The sequence below is a fragment of the Mesocricetus auratus genome, unplaced genomic scaffold (assembly GCF_017639785.1).
Source record: "Mesocricetus auratus isolate SY011 unplaced genomic scaffold, BCM_Maur_2.0 Super-Scaffold_6730, whole genome shotgun sequence".
Taxonomy (NCBI): domain Eukaryota; kingdom Metazoa; phylum Chordata; class Mammalia; order Rodentia; family Cricetidae; genus Mesocricetus; species Mesocricetus auratus.
In genome coordinates this window covers 44,786,855-44,808,078 of record NW_024429184.1, presented here as the reverse complement: position 1 = coordinate 44,808,078, position 21,224 = coordinate 44,786,855, and the positions used below count along the sequence as shown (strand labels likewise).

At 40.3% G+C, this 21,224-nt stretch overlaps 1 protein-coding gene across 1 annotated transcript in view; it reads left to right on the top strand.

Annotated features, from left to right (window-relative positions):
- Necab1 (N-terminal EF-hand calcium binding protein 1) overlaps nt 1-21,224 on the top strand; it is a 170,858-nt gene that overhangs the window by 24,205 nt on the left and 125,429 nt on the right. The window contains exon 3 of the mRNA XM_005066820.4: nt 17,372-17,480. Coding sequence (XP_005066877.1) covers nt 17,372-17,480 — 109 coding nt within the window. The remainder of the gene's footprint in view (nt 1-17,371; nt 17,481-21,224) is intronic.

The following is a 21,224-nucleotide window of genomic DNA, read 5'->3' as shown; positions in this document are numbered from 1 at the left end:
AGTGGAGAGAGGCAAAAATCAGTTTAGAATACGTATCCACCGAAACATGCATGTATTTTAATTTCCCTGCCTGTGGCAGGTGAGTTATATCCATTTGCCAAAGATGGTTGGCCCTGAGGCCCCGGGGATTTACCCCCTCATTGGGAGAATTATGATAAGGGGCACAGTCAGGGCACTGAGAGGTAATCTGTGTAGCCATGGATAGGGGGCACCCAGTATGAAATTTAATGGAGCGGGCATTTAGATGATATCGCTCATGGAGCTGGTGGGCAAGCTGCTCCTGAGTGTATAAGACCCTAGGGCGGGTCAAGGAGTCAGCAAATTGATTGCCCTGGGCAAGGGGTCCTGGAAGGTTAGTATGTGCACGAATAAATCCCACATAAGCAAGGTGGATGCGCTGCCAAATAAGATGTTGGAGCTGAACTAATAAGGAACGGATCTGAGAGGTTGGAAGAACATATGGAGAGGTTTCTAAAGGTCTGACAATGTTGGCAACATAGACACTATCAGTATATAAACTAAAGGGCTCCCCCTCAAACATTTGGAAGGCCATCAAACAGGCAAACAACTCTGCAGCTTGTGCTGACATTTTCCCTATGGGTACCCTCTTCTGCACCTGAGAAGAAACCACCACCGCGAAACCTTTGGAGGAACCATCTGTAAAGACTGAGCGAGCTCCAACTAGGGGGCTCTCCTTTAAAACCTTGGGAAAAATCACAGGATGTTGTTTAAAAAAGGACATCAAGGGGCTATTGGGATAAAGGTTATCAAACATGGCACCTGTAGATGTAATAAACAGGGTCCACCCATCATGGAAGGTCTGTAGATATTCCATCTTCTCTTTATCATAAGGAAGAATAATTTTATCAGGACTCTTTCCAAAGGTTTGGATGCTAAACTTGTGTGCCTTCCATAACAATTGTAAAATCAGATTATAGTAGGGGGCCACTACCTTCTTAGGGGGAGGCTGACAAATGTATCCAAAAATGGGGCCAGTCTGCCAAAACACAGCAGTGGGCGAAAAGCTAGATGAAAGTACAACCAGAACAAGAGGCTCTCCATAATCTATACGCCAAAGGTGGGCTTGCTCTATACTTTTTAACAACAATTGTAGGGCATTCCTGGCCTCTGGGGTAATCTGTCTAGGGGAAGTTGGAGCGGGATCCCCAGGAAGAATATCATAAAGGGGTTTAAGAGCTGCTGTTTCAATAGAAAGAGAAGGGCGAATCCACTGCACCTTTCCCAAAAATCTCTGCCAGTCATGAAGCGTTTTTAAATTTGAACAATCAATTTGGAGTCTTTGGGGCCGGAGGCCAGTTTGTTGAATTTGATGACCCAAGTAAGTATAAGGGGGTCTCTTTTGGATCTTTTCTGGAGCCAAAATAAATCCGCGGGCCTCCAGGAGCTCTCATAGCTCTGCAAAGGCTATGTAACATTGCCTCTCCTCGGCTGCAGCCAAAAGAACATCATCCATGTAGTGGATGATGGAAAGATCAGGGAACTTACGCCTGAGGGGATCTAAACAGGCAGCTACATAAATCTGGCATATAGTTGGACTGTTAGCCATCCCTTGGGGAGCACCACCCATTGGAAGCGAAGTGCAGGCTCCCTAAAGTTAATTGCAGGAAGGCTAAATGCAAACCGAGGACTATCTTGAGAATGTAGGGGAATGGAAAAGAAGCAATCTTTTAAATCAATGACAATCAAATGCCAGTCTTTAGGAATGGCCACAGGTGAGGGCAAGCCAGGCTGCAGAGCCCCCATAGGCTGCATGGTCGCATTTACGGCCCTCAGGTCTTGTAGTAACCTCCACTTTCCTGATGGTTTTTTAATTACAAATATGGGGGTGTTCCAGGGGGACGTGGAGGGGACCAGATGGCCCACCTCCAATTGTTCTTGAACTAGCTGATGAGCCGCCTGGAGTTTTTCTGCTGGTAAGGGCCACTGTTCCACCCATACGGGATCATCTGATAGCCATGTGATAGGTATGGGGGCTGGCGGCGCAACAGTGACCCTCATTAAAAATGGTTAAAATCCTTCCTGTTCCCTGGGGCCCTGGGGCCCTGGAGAGGATGCCACCGGCCAAGCCTCTCCCTGTTCTAGTTTATCTAGTCTCTTCCCCTGACTCCAGCCCATCCCTTGCTGGGGGGCCCCGCTTTTGGACTTGGGTGCCTGGGTGGTGAGGACCACTCCCATTTCTCGTAGGAGGTCTCGTCCCCAGAGGTTGATAGGGAGGCCAGACAAAACATATGGTTGAAAAAACCCTGTGTGGCCCTCAGAATCTTGCCACTTTAGCATTCTGAGGCTCTTTTGTGGCACAGCCTGTCCTATTCCCTGGAGGGTCACCTTCCCTTCCTGCTTGGCCCAGGCAGGGGGCCAGAATTTATCTGAGAGGACAGAAATGTCCGCGCCAGAATCTAAAACGCCTTTGAAGGACTTGCCTTCTATCTTTAATGTAAGCTGGGGGCGGTTCTCCATGGTGGCTACCCAAAATGCTGCTGGGCCAGTACTTCCAAAACCTTGGTTATCCCTTTTCTCTTTAATTTTTTGAGCCTCACAAGGAGCTGTAGGGAGGAGGAGTAACTGAGCAATCCGTTCTCCTGTTGGGATGGCAACAACCCCACTGTCCACTGATGTCATTATTTTAATCTCTCCCTCACTATCCTGGTCTATAACACCAGGGTGTACCTGGATGCCTCGAAGGATAGTACTGGACCGTCCCAAGAGTAGTCCAACTGTGCCTGGGGGCAATGGCCCATGTACCCCAGTAGGGAGGGCCTGGATCCCCATCTCGGGTGTTAGGACTGCCCGGGTGGAGGGACCGATGTCCAGTCTTGTACTGCCTGAAATGGCTCTAAGGAGGTCTGAGATATGAAGGGGTTGCTCTGGGGGAGTAAACGAATCTTGCTGCTGTCCACAGCGGGGGTCATTGCCCCATATACATTGGTTTTTGGGCCCTGGGGCGGGGCCCTCTTTCAGTTTTTTTAATTATTATTAGTAGGAAGGAAATTGCTCCCCCAAGTCAGTTCTAGAGTAACAGTCAGTGGCCCAATGGTATCCCCTTTGGCAGCGGGGGCATAAACCAGGTCTCTTGAGACTAGTAGTACTATTTTGAGGGCACTCTCTATGGAAGTGTCCCTCCCTACCGCAGCTGAAACATGTTTTTCTCCCTCCCTGATTAGATCTTTTTTCCCCCTTGGGGTCGAATAGTAGTAGCTAACACTTGGCCCTGGATGAAATTACCATTAATGTCTCTACAGATCCGGATGTAGTCATTTAGACTTTTGTTGCGGTGGGGGCGAAGAGCCTCCTTACAGTACTTATTTGCATTTTCAAAAGCCATCTGTTTGATAATTGGCATCGCAGGCCCAATGCCCCCAAATATTCTCTCTGTTACCTGACTGAGGCGGTCTACAAAGTCTTGGAAAGGTTCGGAGGGTCCTTGAAGGACTCTGGACAGGTGATCCCCTCCTTCCTTTGAAGGCAATGCTTTCCAAGCACCTTGGGCTGCTGCCGCCACTTGGGCATAGACAGCGATGTCATATTGCATTTGTTGTTGAGCGGTGGCATACTGACCACTCCCAGTAAGCATCTCCACATTTCTCTGGGGCTGTCCGGCCTGTGCATTCCTTTGGGCTATCTGGCTGCATCTTTCTTGAAACTCACCTCTCCAAATCAAATAATCTCCCCCGGACAAAGCTGCTCTGCAAAGCTGCTGCCAATCGCCAGGTGTCAAATTAAGAGGCACAAAAGATTCCATTAAGGAAAGTGTAAAGGGAGCCTGTGCTCCATAATTTAGAGTTGCCTCTTTCAGTTGTTTCATATTTTTGAAACTTAAAGGGTTATGGCGCCTAATGACCCGCTCAGGGTTGTTTGGGTCTGGAACTTCCATTACTGGGGCCACCACCGGATAGCATTGGACCCCTCCTCTGGGTCTTCCCTCCAGGTCCGAGAAGGAGGAGTCCCTCATTTTAGAGTATGGAGGGTTTCTCTCCCTGTCCTGTCTTTTTTTAATTCGAGTCCTTTTTAGTGCCTTTTTAAGGGCGGAGACCTCAGCAAGTAACCGTTCCTTCTCAGACTCTGACGAGTCAGAGTCTGGGTCTGAGCTATTTTCATTTTCTAGGTCTGACAGAGTAGGATATACCCGATTCTGACTGAAGTCCCTCCTTTTGGGTCGCGCCCCGAGATTTCTATTAACTCTTTTGTTGTTGCTAAGAGGCTCCTCCTCATCCTCACTAACAATGGAGCCTCTAGTTTCAGTCAGGGTTTCTCCAGATGATTCACTGTCACTCTCTGCCTCAGAACTCAGGGAGGCTTGAGTCTCAATCTCTTGTAACTCTGAAAAAGCCTCTTTTGTGGCCTGGACTACCTGGCGGTGGCTAGCCTTATCTGTCAAGAGTGCGCCCTTCACTAATCTCCATAAGGAGAATGTAGATGGGGGCAGGGACTCAGGTCCCTCTTTTCGTAAAAGTTGATGAAGATCACGGCGAACCTCCTCCCAATCTGGGATATTTAAGCTCCCCCCGGTAATGAACCATGGACTGGCTCGTTCGATCGACTTTAGAAAGCCTTCTAAGGTTTTAGACTTTACTGTAGTCCCATGTCCTTCAAGTAACTTTTTAACTTGATACTGTAATTTAAGCTTCCCAGAACTATTCCCCATGGTTTCTTTTCTTTTTTCCCCAATCTGTCCCTGGCCAGAAAAAGAGACAAACCCGCTCACTTACCTCGCTTTCACGATCTCGGTGGGATCCTCCAATTGTCGCACCTGCTGTGCGGCCTGCATCCGAGAATGTAGCGAGGTGGTCGGGATAGATGACACAGAGACCGGTTGGTTGCTTTAAGAAAACTTTATCTTCCCAAGTCAGCTTAGGAGGAGACCCCAGTCCGCTTAGGAGAGAGCTCTCAGGAGAAGTCTCTCTAAGAAAAAGGAGCTTCCCTTTTTAAGGACTTCTGCCATTCATCTACATACCATTCTTTCCAGACTTCTCACCCTCCTGGCTGGTGGTTAATCTCCAGCCCCAGAATCGGGGAGACACCGCAGGGGGCGGACAGGAAGAGGCATCTAGCCATAGGGGGTGTGAAAGGCATGGTATTTCAGTGAGCGAGCCCTTATCTGAGCCCTACCAAGAGCTTTAAAGCACTGAATTGTTTTCAGTAAACATTACACAGCTGCCTGCTCCCAGGCTGAAGGGGAAGTGGGTTTCTGCTCAAGGTCTGGTGTCCCCATAGTCTGTCACATCATTTGGGGCAGGGCATAGACTAAGAGAGTATACCTCTATGGGGAATGGGCTCCCAAAGTCCATTCATACACCTTGGATAAATACTGTTCCACTACCAGAGGCCCCATATACTGCTCTGCCCAGGCCTCCTAACTGACACCCACTTTAGGAGCCTGGTTCCATCCTATGTTGGTTTCCTAGCTGTCAATCTGGGGTCCATGAGCTCCCCCTTGTTCAAGTCAGCATTTTCTGAGGGTTTCTCCAGCCTAGTCTTGACCCCTTTGCTCATCATTCCTCCCTCTCTACAACTGGATTCCAGGAGTTCTACTGAGTGCTTAACTGTGGGTCTCTGCTTTTGCTTCCATCAGCTACTGGATGAAGACTCTAGGATGGCAGAAAAGGTAGTCATCAATCTCATTATAGGGGAAGGACATTTAAGATAGACTTTCCACTATTGCTTAGATTCTTATTTGAGGTCATCCTTGTAGATCTCTGAACGTTTCTCTAATGCCAGATTTCTCTTTAAACCTATTATGGCTCCCTCTATTATAGCATCTCTTTTATTGCTCTCCTCTATCCTTTTTCCAACTAGATCTTCCTGGTCCCTCATGTCCTCCTCCCCCCTGTTCTTCTCCCCTTCTCTTTCTCCTAGCTCCCACTGGGTTACCTTACTCAGGATGGTTCCTCTATTGCCATCCATTTGCCTGTGAATTTCAAGATTCCATTGTTTTGTTTTGTCCACTGAGTAGTACTTCATTGTGTAAATGTACCACATTTACTCCATCCATTCTTCAATTGAGGGGCATCTACATTGCTTCCAGGTTCTGGCTATTACAAATAATGCTGCTATGAACATAGTTGCACAGATGTCCTTATTGTATGAATGTGCATCCTTTGGGTAAATGCCTAAGAGTGGAATTGCTGGATCTTGAAGTTAAAAAAAGTTGAGAAAAAGAAAGAAAAGTTCTCAAGTTGTAAAAGTACATGTTGAACTGTTCCCACACTGATGTCTAAAACTTAACATCTGATCTAGCTCCCTGCTCTGCTTCTCAGAAGCCTCTCCTTTTTGAGGACCAATCATCAGAGAATCCAGCCAGAAGCTTCAGCCTTGTCCACATTCCCCTTCTTCTAGTAACTATGCATGAAATTCATTCGCAGGCCCATCAGTTCCAGTGTCACTACCCAACCCCTTCTCTCTCCACATGTGCCACGCTATTCCAGAGCCTCTGCAGTCTTCTACTTAGCACACCTGAAAACCCACCAAACTAAAGCTATCAAAGGTGCCAATAGATCAGTGGTAAAAGAACAGTGATGACAAAGTGAATGTAACCTTTTTGACTTATGATTAGCAAAGAATTATTAATTAATTAAAGGGTTAGTGATAATGAAAGAGTTCAACGGCACATATTTCTGCTTGGCAGTTTGAGTGGCAAGCACATTTCTGTATTCTGGTTTAGGTACCCAGGTTGGTAGTGAGACTACTCAGCAAGAGCCTCATAGATAGTTGATGGGGAATGTTGTTCTGTATATATTTTTGTCTTATTGGTTAATGAATAAAACACTGATTGGCTAGGCAGGATGATACTTAGGAGTAGGAGACAAGGAGGATTCTGGGAAGTGTAGTCTGAGAGGAGTTGTCATGTGATCCCAGGAAGTGATGTAGTTGGGCAGAAACTGCCACTAGCTAACCATAGAAGTCTGGATGTCTGTACAGACAGGCAGGAAGTTATGTAGCTGGGCAGAATCAGAATATAAGTAGGGACAAACAGGAAATTGCTCTCTTCTCTTCTCTGTGGAGATGGTGAACAGTTGAGATGTATGATTCTAGAGAAGTAAGAGGTCCCCGGACCTTTCTCTGGTAAGATAAGACCATGTAGAAATACTTAGATTAATAGAAATGAGTAAATAGTTAAGACAGAGATAGTCAATAAGAAGCCATAGTCAGTGGCTAGCAGTTTCATAATTAATATAGCATCCTGGGTGTTGACTTGGGACTCAAGGGTGACGGACTGACTGGGCCAGAAACAAGAATCTCACATTTCAGTAAGAGCTTAGTTCTCTGAAATATTTGTCTCACAACTATTTATGAAAGTTTCTATGAACATCTGTGAAGTTTCTGAGTTTCTCCTGACTTTCTAAATCTAAATTATAAATGGTTTTCTAAAACTCAGAAATTTCATAGTCTGTATGCTACCAAGTTTTATATAATCTTGATATTAGTTCATACATCAAATAAAATTGTTGTACTAATAAGAGCAAATAAGTTAGTAAAGCATTTCTTCATATAGGATGCTACACAATTTTCATGCTATTCCACAGAGAGGGTGGTATTATTATTGCAGTTTTATCTGTGACTAATCTGAGACAAAACTCAAGGACATAGAGGTTGTAAATAGTTTATATCTAGAGTACCTTCTAACCTAAAGGGACTAACACCTAACTAGGGCACCTCATTTGCTACAGTTCATCTCTACAGAGTGTTGCTATGTTCAGAGTAGAAATATTGATCTTCTATAATAGGCAAATAATACTGAGTAAGTCAAAGTAATTTAAGAACAAAAGACAGAATTATCCCGACTGCTATCATGTTTGAAGATGTATGGTATAATGGAAATTTGGAACCCCAGAGATCAAATGTTAATCTTGAGTTTTTTGTTTTTTCATTTGCATACACAACAGACATTTTGATCCATGTTCTTTGTGTGACAGAGTATCTGAGTTTTTGAAAATACAAAGAGAAAAGGATATATAAACTTTAGGATACACTTATTAGGCTGTGATATTGGAGAATTAATCTCTCTGAATTTGTTTCCTTTCTGGAATCATAAGATTTAATTTGTGGGGTAATTGGGAAGAATAAGAAATGTAAATCCCCATGGATGGTGTTTAATATTGTAAATAATCAAAACACATCTGCTTCCTTTGTTAATTCCCTGTAGGTCCTAAAGATGTGATTCATCAGTTGTAGATTAACCATAAAAGGTAGGCTGGACCAATGCTAAGCTCCTGCTAGACTTCATAGTCATAGAGCACACTATGTATTTGTGAAATGAAAGGGATGCCTCCTTAATTTTGTACATGGAATCAATAACAAACCTTTAGTGGCATGAGAAATGGATGACTGCTGGATGAAGGTACCATGTGAGAACTTAGTGTCTTATTGTGAATGAGTCATAAGCATGTGGAAGACTGAATGACAATGTCTTCAACAATGCAAAAGATCCAGAAGCCAAATGACTAATAAGCCTCTGGGTATAAAATTTCAGAGAAGAAAGGTCCCCAAGCGTAGAGTGGCCTAGGAGGGCTTATGTAATAATTGTTCTGCACTAATTCTCAGAGGAAGGTAAAGGTTCAGAAAATTGAAGGAAAACAAGAATGCATATTCAATTAGGACCAGTTCTATGTAAATTTATGAATATTTTAACTAAAGTTGGGAAATTGCCAGTTTTTAACATTGAAACACTCAGGATCTAGTATAGTTCAGGCTCTGCCATATCCAAGTGTTCAGAAACTATTCTGTCTCTCTTTATCTCTACTTCTCAGTTGTGGTTTTCCTCTGACTGGTCTTCTGGTAGGTAGGCTTTCTTACCAGTGGTGGCAAGCTAGCTCCCAAACTGTATGCCACCAGTTAAGTAGGACAGAAATGAAAAGACTTTCCCCCGGGATGGCATGAAAATCTGCAAGTTTTCTCTGATTGACCAATTAGTCACATGTCCACGACACATATATCACACACACACACACACACACACACAACACACATGCATCACACACCATATACACAAAACTACACCCACCCCCACCCACCCCCACGCACATAATGGGGCAGGTTGTATAAAGCTTCATTCTAGTGAGAGAGGGCTAGTGATCTCTCATGTGAAAATCACTGTTTTGGCCAAAGTAGGGAGAATGGCTTCTGATGAAGCAAAAATGACAGCTTTCCTTCTCTTGGAGAAAAAACAGAGATGATTAACTATGGATGAAGGTGAGGTGGGTGTGGAGGTAGGCAAGCTAGTCAGCTGTGGGCTGAACCCTCCTATTTTATGTCTGTATGAAAATAGTTTTCACTTGTGAGTGAAATTCGTCTATAAATGGAGTATACTTTACGCTGTTAATTTTGAATCTATGTCCTCTACAAATAATTAAATGTTCCTCTAACAAATGCTTTATTTGTCATTTTCTGAAAGCCTCAGTAACTGGGGGTGTATTTGGTTTCCTTACTTCTAATCTCACATAAAATGTTATTGTTAGTTCTCAATAGAAGTGACATTAAATGTCTTCTTATTTTTCCAGTATTATACACTCATTCTCTCAGTTTATTTTTTAATATTCTCAGCACAATTCCAAAGTAATGAAAGTATTCTTATATAACAGATAAATTTCTTGGTAAGTGTCTAAATATTTGGTAGCTTTCCTAATTTGCTTTTTGTTGCTATGATAAACACCAAAAGCCACTTGGGAAGGAAAGGCTTTATTTTATCTCACAATTCCAGGTTGCAGTCTATCTTTGAGGGAAGTCAGGTAGGAAGTTGAGCAGGATCAGAGAACCATGAACGAACACTGGCTTACTTCCTCTCTCGGTCTCTGCTAGCTTTCTTATAAATCCCACGCCACCTGCTTAGGGATGATGCCACCCGCAGTGGCTGGGCCCCCCCACATCAGTCATCAATCAAGAAAATTCCCCACAGACATGACAACTCATTAATCTGATGAGACAGCCCTTAATTAATTCCTTCTCAGCTGACTCTAAGCACTTCAAGGTGACAGCCACTTAAAATTAACTAGGACAGGACATCTTGCACACGTAAGGACCCAAGTTCAATTTCCAGAACCCATTTAAAAAGATTTGTGAATGGAGATTTATGCTTATAATTCCACCAGTGGAGAGGCAGAGAAAGGCATAGTTTCTTGGGTCTCAAGAACCACAGAGCCTAGCCTATTTGTTGAGTTTCAGGCAGGGAGACATGGAATATCAAAAATAAATAAGGTTAATATTGGAGGCTTGATGCCCAACGTATTCAACCCTCTTCCCCTCCACACAATTCTTTACATCATAGCTAGTAAACACGTTTTAAAAATTCAAGACATCAATACTATATAGAAAGTTCCCATGTACCGAACACCTAACTTCTCATACTACTAATCCCTTACATTGCTATGATATATTTGTTATAACTAATGACCAGAGTTAATACATTAGCTTTATCTAGAGGCCAGGATTCTGACTATTTTAGTTTCATCCTAATGTCCTCTTCCTACCCCAGGGCTCCACCCAAGGTAGCCTGATGGGGGAATGTCCTTCTATATGCTGTGAATATATGTTTCTCTTATTGGTTAATAAAATGCTGATTGGCCAGTAGCCAGGCAAGAAGTATAAGTGGAGCTACCATACCAAGAGAATTCTGGGAAGAGGAAGGCAGAGAGAAGCCACTGGAGCGACGCCATGTAGCTACTGGGAAAATAGGAGGCTGGGCATCCTCCAATAAGATGAGACCATGTAGAAATATAAAGATTAATAGTTATGGGTTAATAATTAAGAGAGAGCTAGCCAATAAGAAGCCTGAGTTATTGGCCAAACAGTTTATAATTAATATAAGCCTCTGTTTATTTATTTGGGGCTAAACAGCTGTGGGACCAGGTGGAACAGAAACTATGTCTTTAATAGCCTATTCCATTCAGGTACCCTTAAGCTTCTTTTAGCTGGAAGTTTATCAGACTTTTCTTGGTAGTGATAATCTTAATAGTTTGGGGGAATACTCAGTCTGTTATTTTCGAGGAAGCCTTCCCTTGGGTTTTGACAGATGTCGTCCCATGACTGGATAAGAAGTGTTTGTTATGGGTAAGAGGTCTAAAAGGCACAGTGCCATCATGTCTTTTCAAGACGTACTTTATTCTTTGGATTATAATCCAAAAATACCCAATTTGTTTCACTGTTATTCTGTTTAAATTACTCTTGCTTTATTCACAAGCTCCCTTGTATTGTATTTTTTGTAGTTGTTCTCTCTCATCTTTTATGCATTTTGTAGTTTTAATCGGTATTTTGTATAATTTTATGTATTTCTATTTCCTCCTTTAACAAATCTATTGTATTACACTTCTTTTCTCACAATTTTATGGAGATCGTAAACATTTTAAACTAATGTAGTTTGCAATATGAATTTTTGTTTATTTTTGGACTCTTAAGACAGTGTCTGGCTCTCCAATTCAGGATGGCCTCCAAATTCCTGTGTAGCTCTGGTTGACTTTACCTTCTTTTACCTGCACCTCTTGAACACTGGTGTTAGAGGCATGCCACACCACATCCGACTCACCATTTACACTGCAGTTTTTTTCATTGAAAATGTTCTTTTGTTTTCTGTTTTTTTAATTAGCTCTTTGATAATATCATACCATGGAAGGGAGACTGCTTACTGCCTTGCTTCTCGCGGTTTTCTCAGCCTGCTTTCCTCTAGATCCGAGGAATGTCATACGAGCCCTCTGACATGAATCATTAGTCAAGAAAATGCCCGAAGACTTGCTTTCAGGAAATCAGACAGAGGCATTTTCTCAGTGAAGGCTTCTCTTTCAAGAAAACTGTAGCTCAATGATTCCCAACCTTCCTAATGCTTCAACCCTTTGTACAGTTCCTCATGTTATCGTGACCCCCAACCATAAATTATTTTTGATCCTACTCCATAGCCGTAATTTTGCTACTGGTACGAATTGTAATGTAAATATCTGTGTTTTCTAATGGAAACCTCTCTGTTTTCCGATGGTTTCGGGTGACTCCCAAAGTGGTCATGACCCACTGGTTGAAAACCACTGCCCTAGTTTGTGCCAAGTTGACATAAAACTACCCAGGACAGAGATTATCACAGAGACCCACACTGGTCAAGTAGCAGAGAATAGGAGACTCCAAAATGCTTTTCTTTCTTGAAATGGGATGTCTGTATGACATTACTTCCTCATCAGAAAGACTGTAGAGCTACTAGAGGTGGATGACTACAATAAAGCAGTGCGTTCCGAGGTCCCAGTGCAGAAATTGTAATAGCACGCATGAGACCATATCTCAGTGCGCTGGGAAAAGACGGGCATGAAATCCACTCCTAGCCAAAGAGCTAAGGACAACTGATACGTGTGTATTTGTGACTGTGACCTGGAGGAGACATTGAACGACAAGCTGGCTTCCTTCCTTCTTTCTTTTCCTCTTCTCTCCAAGCCCCATCTTTCTTTTTTATGTTTGGGGGGAAAAACAGCACCAGTTTTGGTTCTTTAGAAAAATAACTTAAGATATCATTACATAGCCGTTTGCAAGTGTTTCCATCTCTGGCAGGTGGATAGAGAACATTCATGGAATGCTGACCCCTGCCACTAAGTCCTTTCTTTTTTCCATTTTGAAACATTTCACAACTGAAATTTATCCATCTCACCCTCATACATAATTGTAAACTTTTGCACAGAATTCCATGCTATAAGTAATTTTCCTCACCACAATTCCATAGAATTTTTCCACTGTCTTGTTGATTCAGATGTTGCTGTTAGTTTGAATTGGTTTAAACTCTGGGACTTAGTGTTTATTGTCTCCCCCACTCCCAGGAAATTTAAAGTCTTCCAGTAAGTACTTTTTGAAGAAAAACAGAAAATAAGAATTAAAAATCGCATGAATGGTCTCTGTTTATTGTGCTATGTTTAATTTGCCTCTTCCGTTACTGAGGGATTGTGTGTACTAGGTCCTATATGAAGAATTCTCTTCTGGCCTCACATTAACCCTCAAAATGGTCCAGCATTTATGAAATTTGGAACTGAAAAATTCATCCTTCTGTAGTCTCTTCTGGGTTCTTGCATTTTCTACTGCTGTCCTTCATTCTGGGGTGACAGACTCACTTCTGGAACCCCAATTATTTTGTGTTTGTAACTATTCGTATACCATAATGTTTTCTGTAAAATAAATAAAACTGTGAACTTGGGGTATTTCTTTCATAATGGAAATGAAGAGACACAAGAATTTTATATTTTCCTAAAGAAACCATAGACATAATTTTTAATTAAACAAAGTATTTTAAATAAGCAGAAAATAAAGAATGGGGAATTCACAGTATATACATTTTATACTGTTTTTGCTTCTTTAGATATGTGAATATAATATTCACTTAATAACACAAAACTATGTTTAAATGCAATAATATGTAAAAGTAGCTACACTTTTTAAAAAGTCTGTGTCCCTAGCAACGACACTGTACTGCCTTCCATTCCAAAAAGTTAGTGGAATTTGGACTATAATTCCAAAATAATTATTATAAAAACTAAGTCAGAATTCTCCCTCTATACAAGAGTTTAATAGGGAATAGGCAAAGGGGATGAGGGAGCTCAGAGGATGAGGGAGAGGAAAGATAACCAAAATCAAGGGTGGGAATGATAGGCCATATGCCCAGTATATGAAGGGAGATGTCCAATATATCTAAGTAAAGCTGTTTCTAGAAACAAGATCCAACAAACAACAACAAAAACCTCTACATTTTTTGCTTTATTTCGTTTTGGTATTTTGTTTTATTTTCATTTTTCTGGGTGGATAGGGGTAAGGGGGAGGAGAAATTATGATCAAAATATATTGTATAAGAAACTTTAATAAGTTAGGAAAGCCTAAGTCTTAGAGGTTCATAGATCATATGAAGGAAATTACTATTGATGGTTAGCTAAGTAGACAAAATATCAATGTGCCTTTTAAATATCTGTTTACACTCTTAACTCTAAGGCTATTCACAACCCTAATAAGAGAAGCATATTTGCAGTAAGTGGCAGTGAATTTGCAGATTCATGGCGGCCCCAGATGCTGAGAACAGAAAGAGGGCTTGGCCCTAAGCAAGTCATTTATCTGAATCCTTGTTGAGGCTCCGGGAACAATGCAGAAGAGAGGATGAAAAGAGTGTGAGAGCTGAAAGATAGGGGAGGGCAAGCAAAATCCCGATCTCTAGACACAGTACTCGCAATGTGGTTGTAACTCCCAGCAGTTGAGATTACCTGCACAAGACAATGCTCACCTGTCAGTCATGGACTGGGGTGGGGTTTCAGGGGCTGTACTCCTTACTGCTGAATTGTGGGCCACTGATAGCATGCTGTCAGTTGAGTAACCATTGGTGTGCTCACCACACTCCATTGGAAAATTCTAATCCCAATGTTACACAGAAGGCCCTGGCAAAAACCCAGAGGAACATAAAGAAATGAGAAGACATAAAGGTGGGTAAGAAATTACCCAGGAAGAAGGAATTTTGCAGGGAAGGAAGAATGATGGAGACAGTAGGAACGAGAAAAATCAGAATTCATTATGTACATGTGTCAAGATATCAAAGAACAAATCAGTTAAAAAATAAAATGTGGGTGGGGGTGTCACATGCCTTTAATCACAGTACTCAGGAGGCAGAGGTAGGCAGATCTCTTAATTCAAGGCTAGCTTACTCTACAAAGCTACATAGAAAAACCCTGTCTCGAAACCACCCCACCCTCCTAAGAAAACAATAAAATAAAATGCATGAAGCTGAGAAGGTCAAAATGTTCAGGACAAACTGAGATGAAGAACACAATTCTGAAAGAAAAATTGAAAACCCTGTGTGTACATTGGGGGTAAAAGTGAAGCTTTGTCACTGGAGGAAAGCCGGTCTCAGAGGCATGCCTGTTTTGTGAGCCAAGCCAATTTAAGCCAAGTTCTTAATGTTTTGTTCAATTTCAAAGGAATATTTCAGTAGGAATACTGAAGTTGAAATAAAATATATTAATAAAAATATAATTGCCTTATTAATACTGAATCACACCAGGGGATTTTTCATCCTTTCTTTTAAGCTTTTGTTTAACACTTCAGTACTAGTCCAGAACTACTTGAAAGGAATTCTTTGCAGTTGCTCGTTTTACAAGGTGGCAGCCTGTCATGAAGAATTTCAAGAATCCTGCATGTGATAAAAACAGCTTTCAACACATACTTTCCTCTCTTCAAGCCAGGGCTGCAATTTAATACTTACAGTCTAATATATAGGAGATTTTTTTGTCATTTTTTTAAACCAGGGTCCTTGCTAGCCAAAGCTTTTATTTTATATAATGTGCATTACTACTTGCAATCATTTCCCTTAGTTATAATGAAGCATACCTCAGAGGCCTGCCCCACCTATAGGAAGCACAGGAAACCAATTCTAAGGCCTGGTTCAACTCACCTGAGAATACTGAGAATATTAATGATTCCCCATAGGAAATATCCCATAATCAGTTTGTAAAATTGTATTTACTGCCCAGCACAGTGGCAATGGAGAAAATTGTATGGTCATTTACAGTTCCTTCTCTTTAATTGTTCTGTTTGTTTGTTTGCTTATTTATAGTCAAGACCTTTGCTTGTTTATAGGCAGGGCCTTACGTTGTGGCCTTGGAATCTAGGTTTTTCTGCCCTAGCCTTCTGAGTGCTGACTTAGCAGGTGTTCACCAATACAGCTGACTCTAGTCCTAGTTTATGAACAATTTCTCCATCTAGTGACTTATTTATTTCTTTATCAAAATAAGAAGTTTCACATCCAGCTCTACAATAGGCTCTATGGGGCTGAATTTCCATAGCTCACTGTAAAACCAGCAAGTATTAGACAATAGAGAAGCTGGTGCATTGACCTTCTCACTGCAGCTACTCTTGGATTGAATGGCTGAGAGTGGCTGGCCTAGAAGGTAACTAGGGTCAAGGAATCTTTGTAAGCTTGACCAGATCTAGAATTTTATCACCCAGATGGCCACATCTGCTCTGCTAATTGTTAGCGAAAATGAAAATCTCTGTATTTCACAAACCAGGATCCTAAAAAAAACCCAGACTTTAAGTCTTTACTGAAGAATTGGGTAATTCAGGCCTGATGTTTCCTTTATAGTAATACTTCCTGGGTGTAATGCAAAGAGAAGCTACTGAGGCTGTTAAAAACCATCCATCTTGCCGGTCCACACTCTGAGCTCTTTGTGTAATTCTAATGCTGGGGTAGCACCCAGGAACCAGCATTTAAACAGTACTTTGGGCATTCTGGGGCCATCTGTTGGGAAAGTGCTCTAAATAATCTTAATCACCTAGTCCTATTAAATCAGAATTTTTAATTCAATGATAGGACTCTGTTGTTTCTTACAGCATTGCTGGTTGGTCTACGTGAGGAATTTCGTGATCCTGGGCAACTTCTTTGTCTGATCTTAGTTGTTGTGTTATAAATGCAAAGGTTTATTCCATCACTTAGAGTCATTTAGCAACCTATCTGAAAAGTCTGACAAATGACTGAATAGAAAAGGATGCTCCCTCTCCCTTGGGCACCCTTCATGCCTTCAGATTTGTTGTTACAGTACCTTGCATAGATATTTGCATGTTGATAATATGTGTGTTTTTTCTATCTATGCTTATCCAGAGCTTTTATTCAAAGTCAGGTGTAAATGATACTAACCCTGTTCGTAGAAGTGAAAAGAGTCTATCATTCTAATTTCTATATATTTAAAGAGCATCTGTCTCTTATTGAATTTACTACTCCCAGCTGTGCAAAATATGTATGCTTATGCCTGTAATTTTTATCTTTTATTAGACTCTGATTATGCTTTGCTGTTGTGTCTCATATAAGAAAATGTGTTTGGCTTTAAAAGCACTCACTAGTTTAATGAGAACAGCAATAAATACAGTTTGTTGCATTATAGTAACTCATGTCCTTGTGTATGTATTCATTCAAAACATACTTGTCAAGCATCTAGTATTTATCCTGTAGTCTGCTAGATTCTGTGTAGGTTTGGTGTCATGAAAGTGAAACGTCTGCTTGGCCCTTCATGTTGTTGTACAGATCATTTTCTATAGCTAGGTGAATGTTTCCTTAAATGTTAAATGTTTGTGATGGCGATAAACCAATAAAAAGACTCAAAACCAGGAAGATATACATAAGTGCATTTGTCGGTGTTCTTTATCCAGTGAAAAAATATTAATTTTTAAATGTTTCAAACTTTTCTTTTTTCCTTCCTTCCTCCCTCCCTCCCTCCCTCTTTCCCTCCCTCCCTCCCTCCCTTCCTTCCTTCTTTCCTTAATGTCTGTGTGTCATGCATAAATAAGTACAGACACCAGAACTAAGTTTTGAAAACCAAGAGTAGACCAACACACAAGGTTGAAGTGATTTGCTTCTTTTCTGTTTCAGATGATGGGAAATTGTCCTTTGAGGAATTTAAAGCCTATTTTGCAGATGGAGTTCTCAGTGGAGAAGAACTACATGAGCTCTTCCACACCATCGACACTCACAATACCAAGTAAGGAATATTTCTTATCAGTGGACTCTATAAATGAGGTGGAGAGGAGTGTGAATGAGTCACTCAGAGATATGTAGAGGGTATGTTCTGTAATGTTTAATTCTGAAATATCCTTTCCTAAAAATGCAAGTGATCTAAAACAATTCAATATCTTTTAAATAAACCTTCTATAATAGTTTTAGGGTGTACCCTCTTTATAGAATATAAAAACTAAGAAGACATGATAAATATAGTCCATCATTAATAAATAAGTAAAATCTTGTTGTTCATCTTTGGCATAATCTAAAGTTTCTTTGTTTGAAAACTGCCCTCTGGGTATATTATATTTATATTGAGATGAAATTATTGCAGTTATAAACTGAAAATAGCAGCTGCTTGAGAGCTACAGGTAATGTAGGGCACAGAATATCTCTGGAGAGTTGATACATAGGGTGATCGATTAATGTCATTTATTTGGCATGTTGGCCTCTCTTTTGGAGTAGGAACATTCTGTTCATATTCCCCCATGCCGAAAATATAAGGTAATGAGGACTTTAGGATGCAGACCAACAGAAATATACTGCTTGTTTAAGGTTACTGAACCAAATAATATTTTTCATAGTAGCAATTATAGAAGTCTAATACAAAAGAGCATGGATTCACACATGCCTGGAGACCTGCCATGATGCCTGCTGCCTGAACAATCACAGTTTGCTTTAGGCAAAGCACTGACATGGTTCCAGGCAGTAAGCCAGTCTGCTAAGACAATGCTCTGTAGCTCCACCTATGAACAGACATTTTCCTGAGGCAAACTATTTAAAAAATTAAAATATTAAATTCACTTTACTCCAGTGGTTGAATATTTTTAAAACAGTAAGTTTCTAAAATTCAACAAGACTTTTAAGTTGCCTTGGCAATGCCTTAAGTCTTTCGTTGTCAAAAATAGTATTAGACTCAGTAACTGATATTTTCATTATGCTATCAAAAATTCTGTGATTGATGTATTCATATCACACTTGGGAATTGCAAAGAAGGGATAGGTCAGTGTTTCTCAAGAACTGGAATATGATAAGAAAATCAAAACTACTTAGGTAAAGAAATGCAGGAAAGTGGGAAGAACACTTCCGTTTAGAAAAGGTGTGGTCCAATGACTATAAGGAAGACATGGATTGAACTTGGTGTATTTTTAGTTCTTTTTTTCAGGGGAAAGGAGGCCATAAGAATTGGGAGAGTGGGCTTCAGAAGACTGGGAAGATAGTGTGATTGGGGTGAATTTCCCAAATTATCAATAAAAATACTATGTTGGAAATGAAATAGATATTCACAAAATAAAGAAGAAAAGGCATGGAGAAGGTTCTGGATGCATGAGATGAGGGAGAGTTACTCTGATTGCTGAAGTATTAACTATACAGCTAAAAATGTAGGGACATTAACAGTAAAGAATGATCTGGGTGAGAAATAATTTATATTCTGAGTATTTAAAAGTACTTCAACTTTATGCAAAGCAAAAGTGACCTAAGCAAGAACTCCAGCTTCTAGGTCACTGTGGTTCCATTGAGGAACCAGCTAAAATGATAGAAATGGAGGAAAGACTGCAGATCTTAGGTAAACCTTAAATGGATGCTGAGGAAATAGAACATCCATGCATGGAAGGAAGCCATTGGGAGAACGGATGCAGAGGAGGCAGAGGCTCCCTTTGTGTCTTGGTTATCCTGGTGGAAGTTGGTATGCTAACACTCCATCAAGCATATTGATGAGTTCCTCCTTATTATGTCAAGTTATAAAAGTGTCTAGATTTGGAATATTTATTGAGATTTCTAGTTTTAGAATTTGGTGTCATGAATATTTTTCAATGCACATTTACTCAAGTAAAGGAGAAAGTTTTCCCTTGGTTTCATTTGTTTGATGTTGTCATTTTATTTACATTTTTCATAGTTCATATTGCTTTGTATACATCTAAGATTATTTGGTACCCAAAACTGAGATGTCTAATGATTTATACAAGTCTAAAGAAATGTATATTACTATTGCTTGCTATCATATGCATTAGCAACAACCATGTTTTCTGACATAATTATAATCAAGCTAAAATTAAAGATATTAGTTAGAGACCTCTGAATTTATTCATGAAATTCCTCCTTAAAGCAGGTTGTCAGTGTCAAGCTTTGATCTTTTACAAAGATTAATTCAACCTTCAACATAGAAATTCCAGAGATTTATTTTAAGCTTAAAAATAACTTTTATCTTTCATGATCCAAGTTCATGCTCTATATGCCAATTACTTTTCTTTTTCCACTCACTTTCTCGGGACATATGTTATCCTCCCAAATACTATTGCTGCCCAACAACCAAAACTGGTCTAATTGAACCATGAGCACACCTGCCCACCAGAAGCCAACTAATATAGGTGGGGCAGAACCAAGTCAACTAACTCCCCATTTACAGCAACTCCCTGGCCCTTCTCTCTCTCAGTGTCTGGTATTTGAATATTTACTTGCCCATAGCAGCTGTCTTTTAGAGAAGTTTAATTATAGCTTGTTCTAAAATGTGGTAAAATTAAGTATCAAAGTTAGGTAAATTATTTCTTATATAAGGGATGCCCTAGTTGAGAGAATTTTTAAATTCATTTTCAGCCCAACCTATTAACCACTGGTCCTTGTTTTTAAGGAAAGTGTCTCACATTCACCATCCATGATACAGCATGAGCTTGAACTCAATACTCAGATAAAGCTCATCCTAAGGTGAATCCCACACAACATTCTGTGTGCTTGGTGCTGTGATCGACTTTGAGTATGGTGAATGGTTTCCCAGAAGTTGCATTCCTCATGCATATAACCTCAACATTTTGATCAACATAGAAATTTTAAAAGTGAAAAGAATCCTCAGTGGAAGAAGAGAAATTTGAAGGCATCATATGTTCAACTCTCTATCACTTTTTAAAATTAATATTTTTAATTGATAGGGTTTTTTATTAGGTATGAACACTCACAGTGTTTTTCTTTCTGGATTATTGTTGCATAGAGTGATTCATAGAGTATGTAAAAACTGCTATTTGAATTAGATGGTCTGATGAAGAGAAAATGGTGAAATTAAAAACATTGTCAACAAAAGAAACAGCATTACTGAATACTAACTTCTAAAAGGAACAGTGAACAAACTAATATTTCAAAATAAGTTGAAATTTTCACTTCCATCTTATTAAAACCTATAATTTCAATCTCCATATTAACTGCCTTATTCTTTCTAGGCATGTATTCCTAATCTTTCTTCTTTAAGAAAAAGAAAAAATTGTTACTCTCCCAATGATTTCTGTTAGCCTTCTTTATTACTACCCTCCCAGCCCTGGTGTATGTTTCCCAGTCACGTGCTTATCTTCTCACCTTGTAAGACAAAAAGACTTATTCAGAAAAGAATAAAGAATATTCACAATGCTGTGGATACTTAGGTTTGGTATAAAATAATGTTAACAGAAACTAAATCTATAGTTAGGTGCTCATAAATAAGGGTAGCACCCCGATGATAAACAGAAATAGAGGTAAGATTGTGAGGTCAGGGAGAGACTTTCACAGCTTACAGAGAATATTTTCACTCACTAGAAAGTCAACATAGCTGCATTTTGTCATCAGTTCCATGAAAATGAGAAAATTTAGCATAAATCCTTGAGGTATTAGTCATAGCAGAAGCATGGGAGAAAGTCTCCCTAGAGACCTAAAGCAATGCTGCCAGTGAACTACACTTAGGAGCTCCAGATTGTCAGGGTAGACC